General features: G+C 42.2%; 1 protein-coding gene across 1 annotated transcript in view; it reads right to left on the minus strand.

Moving 5' to 3' along the window:
• Positions 1-18,849, minus strand: part of MRPL3 (mitochondrial ribosomal protein L3) — a 185,831-nt gene that overhangs the window by 149,617 nt on the left and 17,365 nt on the right. The window contains exon 3 of the mRNA XM_082258377.1: positions 8,959-9,050. Within this exon, the coding sequence (XP_082114503.1) occupies positions 8,959-9,050 (92 nt within the window). The remainder of the gene's footprint in view (positions 1-8,958; positions 9,051-18,849) is intronic.

The raw sequence follows: 18,849 nt of genomic DNA on the forward strand, positions 1-18,849 counted from the left end.
TGGTAATAAAACATACAAACATTTGAACAATCCGATCAACATTCTCGGTGTTCAAGGTGTAGGTGAAGTACCTGTTTTATGCTAATAAAGGATTTTTGTAAAAGATCCTTCACTATTAGAAGCATTTCTTTCTATACATGTCCTGGGATTGTCCTTCCTATTTTTACCTTGGAGTATTGATGCTGATGTAAGCTACCTATTACTTCTTTGGAGTGTGACTGGGTTAAGTGCAATCAGCTAGAGAGGAACAGGGACCGGACCCCTGCTGCATGGGAGCGATCCTTAGTATCGACCTGCGATTTACCCCTGTAGGGGTACCCAGCTCTGGTAAGCGTGGGACCTATTGAAAGGGGGAGCACCTGATCTCTCACCTATTTATCCACCCCGGGTCACTTCTCAAAAAAGAGCACCTTAACGATTCTGTGGACTTTGCGCCTATTTAATATTGTATTGGACACTTTTTTGTATATATATATATATATATATATATATATATATGGCCCAATTTTGGACTTTTTTCTGCACTTCATCAATTGTTGTTTTTTAATTTTATTTCACACGGAATAGATCTTGCATGGAATGTATATTTATTAATGGCCATATATATTTATTTATTGATTTTTTATTGAATGAGATATCTTTATCACTATAAGTCCACACACAGGTTTGTGTGACGTCTTTCCACTGTAGGTGGTTGGATTAATCTTTACCCATTTAGTTATATTTTTTTATATATGTATATTATGAATTAGGGTGATCATACTTTTTGCACATAGCACTTTTCTCATATTTTATATCCATTATTTATTTAATTCTTTAGTAGTTCACACATTCACCATTTGGCACTTTGCACCTGTTGCACATACGTTTTAATGCATATGGTTTTATTGCTGATTATGTTTAAATGATGATGTTTTTAACTCCAAATGTACTGCGGCAGGCAGCCGCTCCTGGGCAAAATCGCCATACATGTAGGGCGCTCGCTCTCGGGAGTCGAGGGGGCTCCGATTGCCGTCTGACAACCGTGATCGTTTCCCGCTGAGAAGGACGGTCGGCTGTTGTAAACAGCCGACCGTCCTTCTCCCTGGGATGATCACAGAGCCCATGTGATCCTGCTATATAGAATCACATGTCCCTATGGTCATCTCAGAAGCCACACCACCCTCCCACAGTTAGAATCACTCCCCTAAGGTCACATTTAACCCCTTGATCACCTATACTGTTAACCCCTTCCCTGCCAGTGTCATTATTACAGTAACAGTGCATATTTTTAGCACTGATTACTGTAGTAATGTCACTGGTACCCCCAAAATTGTCAAAAATGTCAGTCAGGGGTCCGATCTGTCCGCCGCAATGTCGCAGTCCCACAAAAAAAAAAAAAACACAACAAAAATGACAAATCTTTCCCGTAGTTAGTAGACGTTATAACTTTTGCGGAAACCAATCAAAATACGCTTACTGCGATTTTTTTTTACCAAAAATATGTAGCAGAAAACAATTGGCCTAAAATGTTAAAAAATTGATTTTTACATTTTTTTGGGGGGAATGTCATATAGCAGAATGTGAAAAATTGTTTTTTTTTTTTTTTCAAAATTGTCGCTTTTTTTGTTTTTAGCGCAAAAAAAAAAAAATGCACAGGTGATCAAATACTACCAAAATAAAGCTCTATTTGTTTGGAAGAAAAAAGGACGCAAATTTCATTTGGGTACAGAGTTGCACGACCGTGCAATTGTCCGTTAAAGTAACGCAGTGCCGAATCGCAAAATAGGGCCTGGTCGGGAAGGGGGTAAAATCTTCCGGGGCTGAAGAGGTTAATGTGCATAATCCAGAGATATCATCCCTACCATGGCGAGTTACTGACCCAGAAAAAGTAACTATCATAGGTGCACCAGATGCCTGGTTCAGGCCACTGACTACTGTAACAAAGCCAGGAAAAAGGATTAGAGCTCTGGGGCATATACACTTCTCAAAATAATTAAAGGAACACTGAGTATAGCATCAAGTCAATTAAACTCCTGGGATATTGATCTGGTCAGTTAAGTAGCAGAGGAGGTTGTTAATCAGTTTCAGCTTTTGGTGTTTATGAAATTGACAGGTGCACTAGATTGGCAGCAATGAGACAACCTCCAAAACAGGAATTAGGTTGGCCACTGACATTTTTTTCCCTACTCATCTTTTCGGACCGTTCTTCTCTAGTTCTGCATTTGGCTAGGGTCAGTGTACCTACTTGGTAGCATGAGGCGATACCTGGACCCAATAGAGGTTGCACAGGTAGCCTAAGTCCCCCAGGATGGCACATCAATAAGTGCCATTGCCAGAAGGTTTGCTGTGTCTCCCAGCACAGCCTCAAGAGTATGGAGGAGATTCCAGAAGACAGGCAGTTACTCTAGGAGAGCTGGACAGGGCTGTAGGTCCTTAACCCATCAGCAGGACCAGTATCTGCTCCTTTGTGCAAGGAGGAACAGGATGACCACTGCCAGAGCCCTACAAAATGACCTCCAGCAGGCCACTGGTGTGAATGTCTCTGACCAAAGAATCAGAAACAGACTTCATGAGGGTGGCCTGAGGGCCTGATGTCCTCTAGTGGGCCCTGTGCTCACTGCCCGCCACCGTGGCGCTCGACTGGCATTTGCTGTTGAACACCAGAATTGGCAGGTCTGCCACTGGCGCTGAAAGGGTCTGGAGAAGCTGTGGAGAACGTTATGCTGCCTGTATCATTATTCAGCATGACAGGTTTGGTGGTGGATCAGTGATGGTCTGGAGAGACATATCCATGGAACGACATAGGGACCTCTACAGGCTAAACAATGCACCCTGACTGCCATTAGGTATCGGAATGAAATCCTTTGACCCATTGTTAGACCCTACGCTGGTGCAGTGGGTCCTGGGTTCCTCCTGGTGTACGACAATGCCCGACCGCATGTGGCGAGAATATGAAGCCAGTTCCCGGAGGATAAAGGAATCGATCCCATTAAATGGCCTCCACACTCGACTGGCCTAAATCCAATAGAATACCTCTGGGACATTATGTTTCTGTCCATCCGACACCACCAGGTTGCACCTCAGTCTGTTCAGGAGCTCAGTGATGCCCTGGTCCAGATCTGGGAGGAAATACCCAAGGACACCATCAGTCATCTCATTAGGAGCATGCCCCGATGTTGTCAGGCATGCATACAAGCACGTGGGGGCCATACAAACTACTAAGTACCATTTTGAGTAGCTGCAATGGAATTTCAGAAAAATTGACTAGCCTGCTGTATCTTTTTTTCACTTTGATTTTTGTGGTGTCTTTGAATTCAGCCCCCTGTAGGTTGATAATTTTCATTTCCAACAATGTGGCATCTTTTTGTTCCTAACACATTACCCTGTCCATATCAGTATAGATATCCAGCATGATATTTTTCCCCATCCCCATGATCCGATGCGTTTTCAAAGTGTTCCTTTATTTTTTTTGAGCAGTGTATTATAAAAAGAAGTCAGCAATGGTGGTCCCAAAAACCATATCCTGAGATGTTCTGTCTACCAAGAATGTCTGCTCAGTGCATTGCTCTTTTCTGCAATTTGACTCTCACCATCTATGCCCAATGAGGCTCCATGCACACTATAAGCTAAAGAAAATGCCAGACAAATGCTGGATGAAAAATGCTCATATTAGTGTTTTTGTGCCAGCTTTTTGCAGCAGTTAGCAGCACATTCAGCATTTTTTTCTGCTGTCAAATCGCTTCCCAAAAAAAAAAAAAATAATAATAATAATGTTTTCTGCTTCTAGAAGCCGAAGCTTCAAAAATGCTTCCAGACTAAAATAGTGTGCATGGACACATAGGAGAACCCCATTTGCTTCTAGAAGCAAAAATAAAATGCTCAAAAGCTGCTGCTAGGTGCAAAAAAAAAAAAAAAAAAAAAAAAAGCATTAATGTGTATGTCTTCCAAAATAAAAACAAAACAAGACTTTCCACTAAAAGCCAACCCAAAAAGCAATGCGAAATCAAACTTGTAAGGAACACAATAGCATCTTATAGTAATGCTCACATTCAGGCCTTTTACTAACAGTAAAGCAGCATTCAAATCATTTTTCACATAAACATCAATTTTGGAACCACTTCTGAACACAGATCATACAGGTAGGGGGCGCTGTTGCTATATATATTGTTAGACAGTTCTGATTAAAACAAAATGTGACAAAGCCAGATTACCATTAAAGTAACTTTAAATTAAATTTTGAAAAAAAAAAAAGAATATTTTACACAGCGTACACTGTGAACACACCAAATAAAATCAGACTGCCAATCATATTCAGTAAGTGACATGTTCTAAGCCATGCATGGAAACAGTTATTTAGTCTTGCAGTAAACAAACTTGTCATCTTTAATTATTGTTTATTGTGGTTAACCTCCAAAAATATATTTTACTGGTTTTTAAGGCATACCTTATCAAATAACCAGGATAATCAATGAATAAATAAATGGTTCTCCAATTCAACATCAGTTTCCATGGTGAAATTACAGCCCGCTTCCTTCTCTGTTTATTACAAATGGCAGCAAAAACCACCAATGAAAAGGATAGCATGGAATACACAAATTATGGAAAATGTATTATGGCGAGAGAAACAAGAATCAACTCAAGCCGGTCATACTGTACATGGCCAGGAATTCTACCGGTTCATCTAGGAATGGCCATATTTTGATCCATGTAGAGGCACCCTGGTTTTACTAAAGGCGATCTACCGATCGCCTTCTATACAACCCAGCCTGTCGGGGTTTTCCTGATCGATCAATGCCACTGGCTATAGCCAGCAGCACTGATCATTGTATTCTGATGAAGGGGAAGGCTCCACACAATAGCACAGTGGGAGGGATTCCCCAATCCACCTCAAATGTGTGGATGGAGAAATCAGTTTTCTTCTTTTTGTTTTTCAGTTCAATAAAGTGGTTGAATAAAAAAAAAAAAAAAAAAATGTTATGGGCTGCCTCAGTTTGAAGAATGGTGTGCATGGATTCAGGTGACTCCCCAGGCACTTTATTAGGTACACCTGTTCATTTGCTTGTTAACACAAATTGCTAATCAGCCAATCACATGGCAGCAACTCCATGCATTAAGGTATCTAGATGTGGTACAAACCGAGCATCAGAAAGGGGAAGAAAGGGGATTTAAGTGACTTTGAACATGGCATGCTTGTTGGTGCCAGATGGGCTGGTCTGAGTATTTCAAAAACTGCTGATCTACTGGGATTTTCAGGCACAACCATCATTAGGGTTAACAGAGCAGGATCTGAAAAAAAGAAAATAGCCAAGGAGCAGCAGTTGTGTGGACGAAAATGCCTTGTTGATGTCAGAGGCGAATGGGAAGACTGGTTTGAGATGATAGAAAGGCAACAGTAATTCAAATAACCACTCCTTGGGTATGCTGAATACCATTTCTGTATGCCCAACACATCAAACCTTGAAGAAGATGAGATAGAGCAGCAGAAGGCCACACCGGGTGCCACTCCTGTCAGCTAAGAACAGTAAACTGAGCCTACAATTCGCACAGTTTCACCAAAATTGGACAACAGAAGACAGAAAAATATTGCCTGGTTTGAGGAGTCTCGATTTCAACTGTGACATTCAGATGGTAGGGTCAAAACCTGGTGTAACAGGAAAGTGTGGATCCATCCTGCCTTGTATCAACGGTTCAGTCTGGTGGTGGGGGTGTAATGGTGTGGTGGATATTTTCTTGGCACCCTTGGGCCCTTTAGTACAAATTGAGCATCGTTTAAGCACCACTGCCTACCTGAGTATTGTTGCTGACCATGTCCATCCCTTTATGACTACAGTGTACACATCTTCTGATGGCTCCTTCCAGCAGGATAATGCACCATGTCACAAAGCTCAAATCATCTCACAACTGGCTTCTTGAACATGGCAATGAGTTCACTGTACTCCAATGGCCTCCACACTCACCAGATCTCAATCCATCAGAGCACCATTGGGATGTGGTGGAATGGGAGATTCACATCATGGATGTGCAGCCAACAAATCTGCAGTAATTGCGTGATGCTATCATGTCATTATGGACCAAAATCTCTGAGGAATGTTTCCAACACCTTGTTGAATCTTTGCCATGAAAGAACTAAGGCAGTTCTGAAGGCAAAAGGAGTCCAACCTGGTACTAGCAAGGTGGACCTAATAAAGTGGCCGGTGAGTGTAGTTTGAGCAATTTTATTCCACCAACACCACACCATTTCAATTCAATAGGAATAGGACAATTCCAAGATTTCCAAATTCCTGCCTGTGCCAGCCCCAGCAACTGCTCTTCACCCCTGTTGCTACATCATTGTACTGTAGAGGACAATGGGAGTTGCACACCGCAGAGCCGGCAGCAGTAAGGGCGCTGAAAAGTACTGATAACACGCCCTTCACTCTATGCTGCTTTGCTTAAACTTTTTACAGTCAGTAGTCTTCTTTCACACCAAACCACTGATACCCGAGCCAATGCAAAATACTCTGGGGTGAATTTTCTAAAACTTGGACAAAATCTTTATCAACTCTGCATTGTAACCAATAAGCTTCGATCTTCAACTTGTTCAGTTAAAGTGCTACTAAAGGTAAAATCAGAAATGACATACAGGTATATGATGCAGCCTGTCACTAGCGTGAAAAAAAGCAGTCCTTCAACAGGTTTTTTACCTGCTGATCCTGGTGTTATTTTTCAAAAGCCTTTACAGGACAAGAAGTGCAGCAAAAGTGTCAATTAGCCCAGGTTCACACTAAGAGCCCATTCAGACTAGCGCGACACGACTCTGCACAACTTGGGGAAGCGACTTGTCAGTCCCGTGCACCACGACTTCGGAGCGACTTGCAGGGACTTCACATAATGAAAGTCTATGCAAGTCGCTCCGAGGTCGCCCCAAAGTAGTACAGGACCCTTTTTCCAAGTCGGAGAGACTTGTGTCGCTCCTATAAGAACGGGTCCTGTGCTAATCAATGGACTGCGACCCAGCGCGACTTGTCAGGCTGACAAGTCGCCTGACAAGTCGCGCTAATGTGAATGGGCTCTGAATGCGGCTTTGAAATCGTGCCATTTCAGAGCCGGATGTCAGTGCGATTGGCTGACATCTGTGCGACCTCATTCACAGATGTCTATGCAAGTCGCACCTGCAATCACCAAAAGTAGTGCAGGAACTACTTGTTCAAATCAGTGTGGCACCGCAAAGTCGGGGGTCGCATCAATTTGAACAGTTCCATGGCCGACAAAAGGGTGCGATTTGTCATGCGATTGGACCTGTCAAATTGCATGACAAGTTGCACCAGTGTGAACAAGAGCATAAAGGCTTAAGACAAACCATTTAACACTGACAGAGAAATTTACAATGGTCAGATTTCATTCATTTAGGTAAAACCTTTATCGAAAAAGTAAAAAAAAAAAAAAAAAAAAATACTTTAATTGCTTAAAAAGGGGAGTACAGCTTTAATTTGTTAGTCCTTTATGGGAAATCCATTGAAATCTACTAAATCCTTTTAACACTACCCTCTTCAGACAATGCTGTGCCAGGGTATCTCCATTACTCTTCTACAGATACAGGAGGGAGACACCCTCAGACTGGAAATGTGTTACTGGCCAGATAACCAGGTGAAAATCAAAAACCTAAAGAACAAAAAACATTTGTGAATGTGTGGGGTGCATGCGACACTGCTCGGGTCAAGCAAGCACTGTGATATGGCACAGGGGGGGGGTGACGTCATCACTACCTCTGGGTTCTGATACCAAAAGACACTGGGTACTTTGGATCTGGCTGCGCAGATGAAATTGGATCCCAAATGGGTTTTGCATTTATATAAGCAGGCTCAGGGCTTTTTTTCAGCGGGAACGTGGGGGAACGCAGTTCCGGCACCTCCAGAACTGAATGTATATAATGGCAAGGGATGCTGGGTGTGCTGGAGGGTCTGTTGATGCTAGCAAATAGGCAATCTATTGTTGCTGGAGGGGATCTATTTTTGCGGAGGATGGGGGTCTATAGTTGCTGGGGAGGTCTTCTGTTGCTCATGGGGGATGTATTGTTACTGGGGTGGGTCTTATGTTGCTGGTGGGTCAGTTGTTGCTGGGAGGGATTTATTGTTGAGGGAGAGGTCTTTGCCGCTTGCTGCTGGAGGGTCTATTGATACTGGCTACTGGGTAATCTAGTATTGCTGGAGGGGATCTATTTGCGCAGAGGATCTATTGTTGCTGGGGAAGTCTGTTGTTGGTGGGGTATCTATTGTTGCTGGGGTGGGTCTTATGTTGCAGGGCATCAATCATTGCTGGGAGGGATCCACTGTTGAGGGAGGGGTCTAATGTTGCTGGCTGCTGGAGGGTCTATTGATGCTGGCTGTTGGAAGTCCATTGTTGCAGGGGTGGATCTATTGTCACTGGGGTGTCCATTGTTTCTAGATCTATTATATTGCCTTCCTTGTTATTGTTAATTCTCTAAAAGGGGTGGTACTGGGAGGTGGGTAATACGTGAAACCAAGGAACGGTGTTCGGAGGTGGGTAGGGGACGGAGTCAAGGGGTGACTCAGAAGGGAGGAGTTCCTGCACCTATTCTCTGAGAAAAAAAAGCCCTGAGCTGCAGGCTTGAAATATATCACTGTGGTTTCTCAGAGCGAGCCATTTTAAAGCCTGACAATCCAACTCAGAGCTGCAATACTCACTGCGAGTGTGTGAGCTAGGATCAGGATTAGCAACAATTCCCTACTTTGCAATTCTAAATGCTGAAGGGATAAGCAATGTGGACCGTCTTGGGCAGCCCATCCACTAAAATATGGGGCAAAAAAGTAATCACAGTGTGGCCTTCAGATGATAGCAAACAAGCAAGCATCTTTCAGGGTGTGAAATAATTATTTTTTTAATTAAGAGGTTCAAGGCTGGATAATTCCACTGTTAAAAACAGAAAATCTCTACGATTAAAAAAAAAAAAAAAAAACACCTCTACAAAAACTTTACCTGCAACATGGTAACTGCACGTTTTTCACCTGATTTGGTCCACAGTGGTACCATTCCAAGTTTAACTGCTATTAGACCAACCCGGTTTGAGCCTGGAAGAAAAGACACCAAAGACAAGCGTGTTATAACTCGTCAGAATATATATATATTTTTTTATATTATGTATACACATACATACATACAATGCAGTAATAAAATGGCACATACACACCATCATAAAAAAAAAAAAAAAAAGCACCACAACTGTGCAAGACTTGTGCTAATCATAACATTTGCGTAAGAATGATTTTCATTCTTTTTCCTTCTATATTTTTGCACTTTTTGATACTGGAAAAAAAAAAAAAAAGTCACTGCGAAAATGAAAATGCCACAATAAATGTGAGGATTTTATCTTCCTTTTAAGTTGGCTATATAGTAAACAGAAAAATGTATGGAACTCCTGAACTTTAAAATAGAGAACAAAACTGTTGGGGAATTTATGCATTCCAAATAAGTAACATTCTTTTATTCAGCAATAGTTTTACACACATACAAGACAAAACGAAAGGTCAGGTTTTCATAAAGGGTGCAAAGGAAACCAGGAAAGCAGTTTTGTAGTTGGCCTGTGGGGACTTTTTTTCACTTTCAATCATTTCCTTTTGAAAGATTTTGAAGAGCATTAACAGTCGGAGAGAGTTAAAACAGTCATACATTTGATAACAACAGGTTTTGTGACACCAAGTATGATTCGTTTAGGAACAGGTTTGTAGTTGTATTAACATGGGACCCGAAAAGCTTGTGAACCCAGCAGGCAGAGAGCGAGTATAAAAAAAAAAAAAAAAGGGAGGCTGGTAGTACAAAGATATTCCCACGCTATCAATATATAGGATGGTAGATAGAACCAACTGCTGCAGACAACGATCAGCCAATCCGTAGCTCCAAAACACTAGTACAAAGAATAATGTTGCTGCGCTGTCAGATTAGATACCAGCTCATAAGCATCAAACAAACGAGCAAGTGCATATAGTAGATGAAGAAATGTGATTGTGAAAAAGCGAGATTCCAACATATGAAAACAAAACTCACATAAGTGTATAAAAAGATGTAGCTCAAGAAAAAAAAAATCCTTAAATCAAAATATACAATCTGATTAAATTGTGAATATATAATACCAAATCGTAATAAATGAAGACAAATAACCTACATGGAAAATTTTGAATCAAAACACATTCAATGAAGAAAGAAGGTGAAAGATGATGAACTATGGTGCTACATAATCAGAATAAGTTCATGTATGTAATAAAACAAGGGTCGAGCCAAAACAGAAAAAGTCCAATGCACATAGAGATCGGTGCAAGTGAATCCCTTCACCCAAGTAGAAAACATAACTGGTGTCTAAACGATCAATGGAGTGACACCTCTGTGTGTGCTGGCCTCTCCCCTTACTGTTGTAAGGTTACAGCATGTATAGCAATCCTGCACCGAGGAGTCCTATGTTTCCCACTACTTCCAGGGATCCTTCTGATGTGGACTCAGCTTGGGATTTGATATAGTGGAAGGACAGATATCCCATCAGTGGTGGTACAGCGGGCTCTCCAGATGGATGCAAAACACTTAGGGATTTCAAAAGTGCATTTTGGCCACCCCCACTGTTTTGTGACAAAATAGTCAAAGAAAGCGTGAAAGGGGAACAACTTTGCCGCCTTGGAGGACCTGTGGGAGTAAAAGGTGACCTGCGTCTCTGATGCTGCGTTAATAACATCCTCCATCTTTAAGGTTTCCCACACTGATACAATCAGCGCATCTACTAGCGCCTTTTAATGCGCGGCTAGAGGAGCAGAGGAATCATTCTCACTATCTGAGCATGCAGGGTGCGTGGACGCAGACCCAGAAGGGTAACTCGTATCCACAGTGGCCTAATCAGATTCAGGATCTGATGAGAGAGGAAGCAGGTGAAGGCAGGGGGACGCTTTTTGCTAGCCCATTTTCCCAGGACCAAATCTACCTTGGACACCAAGGACTCCAGCCCTGCCGTCAATGCAGGGGGGATCAGGTGGTGAAATATGCTCCAGGGACTCCATTAACGGAGAGGAGAACCCACAAAAAAAAAAAAAGTAACACGCTGCAAGGGACCACTATTGCGCTGGTGGCACCACAAGGCACAGCACAGAGCACTATCTCTGCTACAGCAGAGAGAGGGAGAGAGAGAACCCCATAAAAACCCCAGGAGCTCGAAAACTATCCAAACAAGAAAGGGGGCCCTGGCAGGTGCCCCCACCAGGGCCAGCCCCCTCCCAAAGTCCGATCGTTCGGTCGCCGGCGGCATGCTCTCCAATCCCCCCGATCGCCAGCTTAACACCCCAGACCAAACTAAATTGGTATGTCTACCCCATGGGGGGGGGGGGGGGGGTTTACATGGGGGTGACCAAGACCTGCAGAAGACGACGAGAAGGGGGGGTGCTGCCTGGGAAGGAGGAGAGCCCAGGGGTCCAACCATCCCAGGGAGGAGCCCACGTCCACCCCAAAACCCTCCAGGGGTAGAGGGAGGACAGCTACTTACCACACCAGGAACAGGGTGGGCACCGCTCCATCGTAATGTGGGTGCTGTCGGCCAGGAGGAACGCTGCGACTCAGGCCTTTGAGAAATGTACCTTCCAGGCCAGCCCCCGTCCAATGGAGCTATGTCAAGCTGGACCTAGCGTGGAGCTACTGTCTGCATGCGCTCGCTTGCCAAACTGGGGGGACCCTCTGGATCTAGATTATCCAGTCCATCGACCAGTCCGGCAAATGATTGTAGAGTCTCATCAGGAACAAAATAATAAAAAGGAGGAAAAAAATTCAATTTCAGAAGAAAAAAATTGCCAGGACCAGAGATCCCAGCAAGGGACTAGGTCTTTACTCCTCATTAGGCAGAAAAAAAACTGAGTACTTATAGCACAGAAGATTTGGAGGGTCGGACCACTTCTGAACTGAGGAGTTCAAATCTAAAACTGAAGAGTGTAAATCTTCTCCTGGGGAAGGAACACTCTGGCCTGGGATGCATTTGGGACCTGACCCAGATACTCTGACAGATGAGTTGGTTCAAGAGATGAATTCTAAGGATTCAAGATCCATCCGAACTTCTGTTACATCTGACATATTTTCCAAAAGAGCCTTGTTAGAATCCTACAATGGGGGTCTTGTGAACACAACAGGGTTAACACTAGGGTCAGCACCTTGGTGAATATCTGAGGTGTAGAAGAGAGGCTGACATGTAGGGCTACAAACTGGCAATGTAAGAGTCCCATGGTAAAGCACAGAAAACACTGATGGGCTAAAAAGATGGACAAATGCAAGTAAGCATCTCTGATATCCACAGAAGCCAAAAAGTATACCGCTGGAGGAAGGCAATGACAAATCCTGGTATATTTCACCACTGATTTTTAATTAATGTCCCCTTTGGGTTGGAAACCATGAACAGGTTGGGATAAAAATTCCTGGAACAGTTCTACCACAGGATCTGGGTCAATGACAAAATGTATTCAGAATATCCAAGAGTTCAATGGAGATCTGCTAATCTACAAGTAGATAACCCTGGACATCACCTTCCCCACCCAAGCATCTAGAATAAAAGCGGTCATCATACACTTCCAACATGCTGGTTAAAGCAGTCCTAGAATACACACTACCAGTCCATTCATACCTGCTAGCACTGACAATGCTCCCCAACAGTAATTCCCCCTATGATGACATTTCCTGGACTATGCCCACACAAAGCCAGCGAACGTTAGGCCCCAGTGATATAGTGAAGAGAGGAGAACAAAAAGCCTTTATAGATGATAAGCTAATAGCAAAAACTAGCTGGAGTTCTAAATGGCGTAGAGATGTTATATACTGAATCTGGGGTGCATCTAGTTAAGGGGTAACTCCACTTTTGTGGCAAAAATAAGCAAATAACAAAAATATATAGTGAAACAATTGTGGCACAAGGTATACTGTAATTGAAGATTAAAAATCACCTTTCCTTTTCAATCTGCAGTGCTGTCAATGCAATGCAATATGGCAACCTGGAGGCATTCTGTACACAGATGGTGTGCAGAATGCCCTCCAGGTATGTCATTTCCTGCTTGTGTGATTGGCTTACTGAATTTCCCAGAAGTCTGCACTAAGATACTAATTCGATTTTGAGCATCCCCTGCAACAAAAAAAAAGAAGAAAAATGCATTTTTGGTGAGATGCAGGTGCAGCCGCTAATTGATATTTATAAAACTACCCCTATACAGATTCATTCAGCACATGGACACAAACAGCCATTTCTCCAGAAAAACAAAAGGTAGGACTCTGCAACAAAATTTGTTAAAAAATCCTTGCAATGTACAACCCAATTTCAAAAAAGTTGGGACACTGTACAAATTGTGAGTAAAAAAGGAATGGACTAATTTACAAATCTCACAAACTTATATTTTATTCACAATATAATATAGATAACATATCAAATGTTGAAAGTGAGACATTTTGAAATGCCATGCCAAATATTGGCTCATCTTGGATTTCATGAGAGCTACACATTCCAAAAAGGTTGGGACAGGTAGCAATAAGAGGCCAGAAAAGTTAAATGTACATATAAGGAACAGCTGGAGGACCAATTTGAAACTTATTAGGTCAATTGGCAACATGATTGGGTATAAAAAGAGCCTCTCAGAGGGGCAGTGTCCCTCAGAAGTCAAGATGGGCAGAGGATCACCAATTCCCCCAATGCTGCAGCGAAAAATAGTGCAGCAATATCAGAAAGGAGTTTCTCAGAGCAAAATTGCAAAGAGTTTGAAGTTATCATCATCTACAGTGCATAATATCATCCAAAGATTCAGAGAATCTGGAACAATCTCTGTGCGTAAGGGTCAAGGCCGGAAAACCATATTGGATGCCTGTGATCTTCGGGCCCTTAGACGGCACTGCATCACATACAGAATCACAACATGGGCTCAGGAATACTTCCAGAAAACATTGTCGGTGAACACAATCCACTGTGCCATTCGCCGTTGCTGGCCAAAAAAGAAGCCAAATCTAAACATGATCCAGAAGCACAGGCGTTTTCTCTGGGCCAAGGCTATTTAAAATGGACTGTGGCAAAGTGGAAAACTGTTCTGTGATCAGACGAATCAACATTTGAAGTTCTTTTTGGAAAACTGGGACGCCATGTCATCCGGACTAAAGAGGACAAGGACCTCCCAAGTTATCAGCACTCAGTTCAGAAGCCTGCATCTGTGATGGTATGGGGTTGCATGAGTGCATGTGGCATGGGCAGCTTACACATCTGGAAAGGCACCATCAATGCTGAAAGGTATATCCAAGTTCTAGAACAACATATGCTACCATCCAGACGTCGTCTCTTTCAGGGAATTGCATTTTCCAACATGACAATGCCAGACCATATACTGCATCAATTACAATATCATGGCTGTGTAGAAGAAAGATCCGGGTACTGAAATGGCCAGCCTGCAGTCCAGATCTTTCACCCATAGAAAACATTTGGCGCATCATAAAGAGGAAGATGTGACAAAGAAGACCTAAGACAGTTGAGCAACTAGAAGCCTGTATCAGACAAGAATGGGGGAACATTCCTATTCCTAAACTTGAGCAACTTGTCTCCTCTGTCCCCAGACTGTTATAAAAAGAAGAGGGGATGCCACACACTGGTAAACATGGCCTTGTCCCAACTTTTTTGAGATGTGTTGATGCCATGAAATTTAAAATCAGCCTTTTTTTCCCCCTTAAAATGATACATTTTCTCAGTTTAAACATTTGATATGTCATCTATGTTGTATTCTGAATAAATTATTGAAATTTGAAACTTCCACATCATTGCATTGTTTTTATTCACAATTTGTACAGTGTCCCAACTTTTTTGGAATCAGGCTTGTACATTGATCACCCAGAGGGGAAGATTTTTTTTTTTTCAACAAAAGTGGAGGTACTCTTTAAAAGGTTAGGCTATAGTAGTATCTGGCAATATTCTTAAGAATTACCAGGAATCTTTGTATACTATAATTTAAAATACATTTACATACACCAAATGATGGTTTATGGTTACTGGCTATTTAAAGAAGTGTCAGGTATTCCCCTTCACTGTAAAATATATAGAGTGCGCAGATACCAGTAAAGCTGCTACCTGAACTTTACCTAGTGTGAAAATAATTTTGAAAAAATAGGTGCGCTAAACAAATAGTAACTCAAGTGACTCAACACAGTGAGGTGTGTGCAATCAAATAATCACATAAAATAAAATGAAAGTGAATCAAATCATATATTCCATGTAGATGGTTAAGGAAACCAAAAAAGTCCAATGGGTGTAAAAGTGATTAGAAAAAAGCAAATAAGTGGTTTAAAAAAAACAATAATTGTCCACAAAGTCCAAAAGTTCTGTGATCTTCACCATGTGACTCAAATAATTAAAAATAGCGTGTTGGAAATCCACTCCTAGTGTAGTTAAAGGTAATAAATGAAGTGACTCCCACCACCACCAGGCTGTCCTCCTTACCAGACATAATTGAATAAGGTGCAAATAATATCCCAATATAGCCAGTTGAAGGAGGAAATCTTCCACTACAATGCCACCCTGTGTTATTGACACATATTGGCCTCTTACCAGAAGGTACAAAAGAATACGCTGGAAAGCTACTCCTGGATATATATTCCCTTAGCTAGGCTGGATATCAATGACCAACTCCGCAAACATAAGTGTCCGCTTCTTCTATTATGCTGCCTGTTTACAATCCCTCTACAATGACCATCCTTGTGCATCCACAGCTGAAGCCCAGCACCCAGCCGGTACAGCACAGTGTATATCACTGGCAGAATCACAGGCGACTTCCGGGTGCGGGTCCGCCACAGCCTATTCCCCACTCAACACAGCCTGCGCTGGACGTTCCGCTTGCTTGTAAGTAGGAAAATAAGCATCCCTGAATAGAGTTATTATCGGAGTTACAGTCCCACTTTCAGCACACAATCACTGACAGCTCAGAGAAGAGAAGCATGTCTGCACCTAGACACACCATACCGATGACCTAACTCCGATAATAACTCTATTCAGGGACATCCGGTGACGTCTTCAGAAAACTGAAGAAAAACTCTCAAGACGTCACCAGATGACGAAACGCGTCAGTCTGGAGCGCATAGCGTCATCACGTTGAGTCAGCTGGAACGCAAGCCATAAGCACCACTCGCTACACTGCAAAGGGGATGCGCAGCCCGCACAAGCCGACCGCTTACCACCACGGATGTACTTTTATATATATTCCTTGCCTTTAACCCATTGTAGTGGGTAATAAACTTTTTATAAAACGTACTACACTATATGGGGCCTTTTGTTTCATTCACAAATTGCCATACTTCCCTGATGTGAGGAGGATCTAGCTTACTAATCCAGGCCAGCTTATAGGAGAAAAAAGGGGGTATCCATTCCAGCCCAGGTGGGCACCTAAGCGCGAAAGGTCCTAGTGCTGTAAAGCACATAGGGCCCACTGGTTCTGGTAAGTGATTTTATCTAGCCACAAATCACGGTGAAACGAATTGATGTCACAGAATATTAAGAACAATCACGTTTAAGCACCCGCACCTTGAATTCCATGTGAACTATATAAGGATTTTCTTTGATCTTCTTGAGCACCAAGTCACTTTATATATATTGGACTTTTATATACCAACAGTCACGCTTATATATTTACCTTGAATTCCATTTGAATTATATGAGGATTTTCTTTGACCTTCTTGAGCACCAAGTCACTTTATATATATATATGGGACCTTTATATACCAACAGTCACACTTATATATCTATTTAATTTATTTTATTTACCATTTATGGTTTTTGACTGTTACAATACTGCTACAGCTATTTACTGTGTTATCTATTTATTCTTGGATTACCTTTAACCTTGAGATAATCACTTGGCATTATTTATCCATCAGAAAGCGCTGTAGTTAGCTTTTTTAAAGCTAATCCCATCCAACATATAAGATATGTAAACTTCTACACATAAATTGTGCTTAAAGTGCCAAGTGCCAAAAACTGACAAAGCTATACCATGAATATATAAAATATATGTAATTAATATACTGTGCAAAAAGAAGCAACAGTCCATAAAGTGCTGCTGCTGTGCTTCAAAAAAATCAGTACATGCTCAGTGGTGATTAATCCGTGCTAACCTTTGTGTCCCCACTCACCAGAGCATGGATGGGTTAGTGCAAAAAGGAAGATAATGGAGTCCCCCACGTTTTTGGGTAACCGCTATTCCTCTATCAAGCATATGAGACCGGTGGTAAGCAAAGTGCGGCGTGCATTCCACCGAGCGGAAATGACGTCAGGCGCTGTACCTCGCTTTACGCGTTTCGCCCCTCCCACTGGACATCATCGGAAGCTGGTATGTGGTGCGTGCACCTGCCTTTTATACTGCTCTCTCCTCCTCCTCCACCCGTAACCACCTTACTACACCTCTAGGGATATCTCTGGGGGACTCCATTATCTAAATTTTTGCAGTAACCCATCCATACTCTGGTGAGTTATGGACGCTTCTTTTTGCACAGTATATTAATTACATATATTTTATATATTCATGGTATATTCATGGTATAGCTCCGTCACTTTTTGGCACTCAGCACTTTAAGCACAATTTATGTGTATAAGTTTACATATTTTATTCATATGTTGTTTATGCATAGATTAGGAGTTAATTGATAGGAGCAAAAACATTTTGTTTGGGTACAGCGTTGCATGACCACGCAATTACCAGTTAAATTAGCGCAGTGCAACATCTTCAGGAGCTGAAGTGGTTAAATGAGTTTAACTAGACTTTGTTCCTCCCACACAATCCCAGACAGAAAGCAGAATACACATCCTAAAATCTATTGGAGGTTTACCATTCCTTTATTGTAGTTGCTGAATTCATTTTCTTTATTTGGGCTTTTTTTCCTCTTCTTTCTGGTGATTCTGTCAGTAACACACCTCCTCTCTAAGGGTAACAACTCTTGCTCAATGTAATGTTGTAAAGGCAAAGAAGCATGGTCACCCTCAGAAGGAAAGTATGTTTGGCCTAAATAACACCTCCTCCTCTCCTCATCGTAATACCAAGTGGAGGTGTTCTGTAGCTCATAGAGGTAATTTGGTAAAAACATAGAAAAAAAGCCAAAAAAAAAAAAAAGAAATTTATTGCAGCCACCACATCTAGTGATTGGTAAGTATAACGGAATTTTTGTAAAATCTTACCTGTAAAATTCCTTTCTCTGAGTCCTCCGACAGTCGCCGCCTCTTCATATTCGTCACATATGGGGTATTAGACTTTGCTCTGAAGGAGTAGCTAGGCAACAGAATATGTTAACAATAAAGCTTTAACATATCCCACCCTCAAGGGGTGGTCCCCTCAGTCAATACCCTCCTACTTCCTGCAACCATATCTCAGTTTTAGTGGAATAGCAGTAGAGCATACATTCAAACCCCAAAAGAGGGGCGGGGGCGGCGACTGTCGGAGGACTCAGAGAAAGGAATTTTACAGGTAAGATTTTACAAAAATTCCGTTTTCTCTTACGTCCTCCGACAGTCGCCGCCTCTTCATATTCGTCACATATGGGGACGTCCCAAAGCAGTGCAAACATGAGGGGTGGGAAACGCATCCGCGCCGAAAGGCAACGCAGTCTCCACATCAAAGAAAGGAACCTTACCAAAGGAAGGAACCCAGCTGGGCAACAGCAAAAATAAGTGCTCAACAGGAGCAACAACCCAGGAAAAGACAAAAAAACCAGGGGATACAAAAAACTATCCCAACAGCCAGGAGTCCCCAACAAGGGACCCTATGGAACAGCCGCACTAAGAACCTTGCGGCCAAAGGAAGCATCCGCCGATGCCTGAACATCTACTTTGTAGAATTTTGTGAAAGTGTG

Source organism: Pelophylax lessonae (genome assembly GCF_965119305.1).
Source record: "Pelophylax lessonae genome assembly, chromosome: 5".
NCBI lineage: Eukaryota > Metazoa > Chordata > Amphibia > Anura > Ranidae > Pelophylax > Pelophylax lessonae.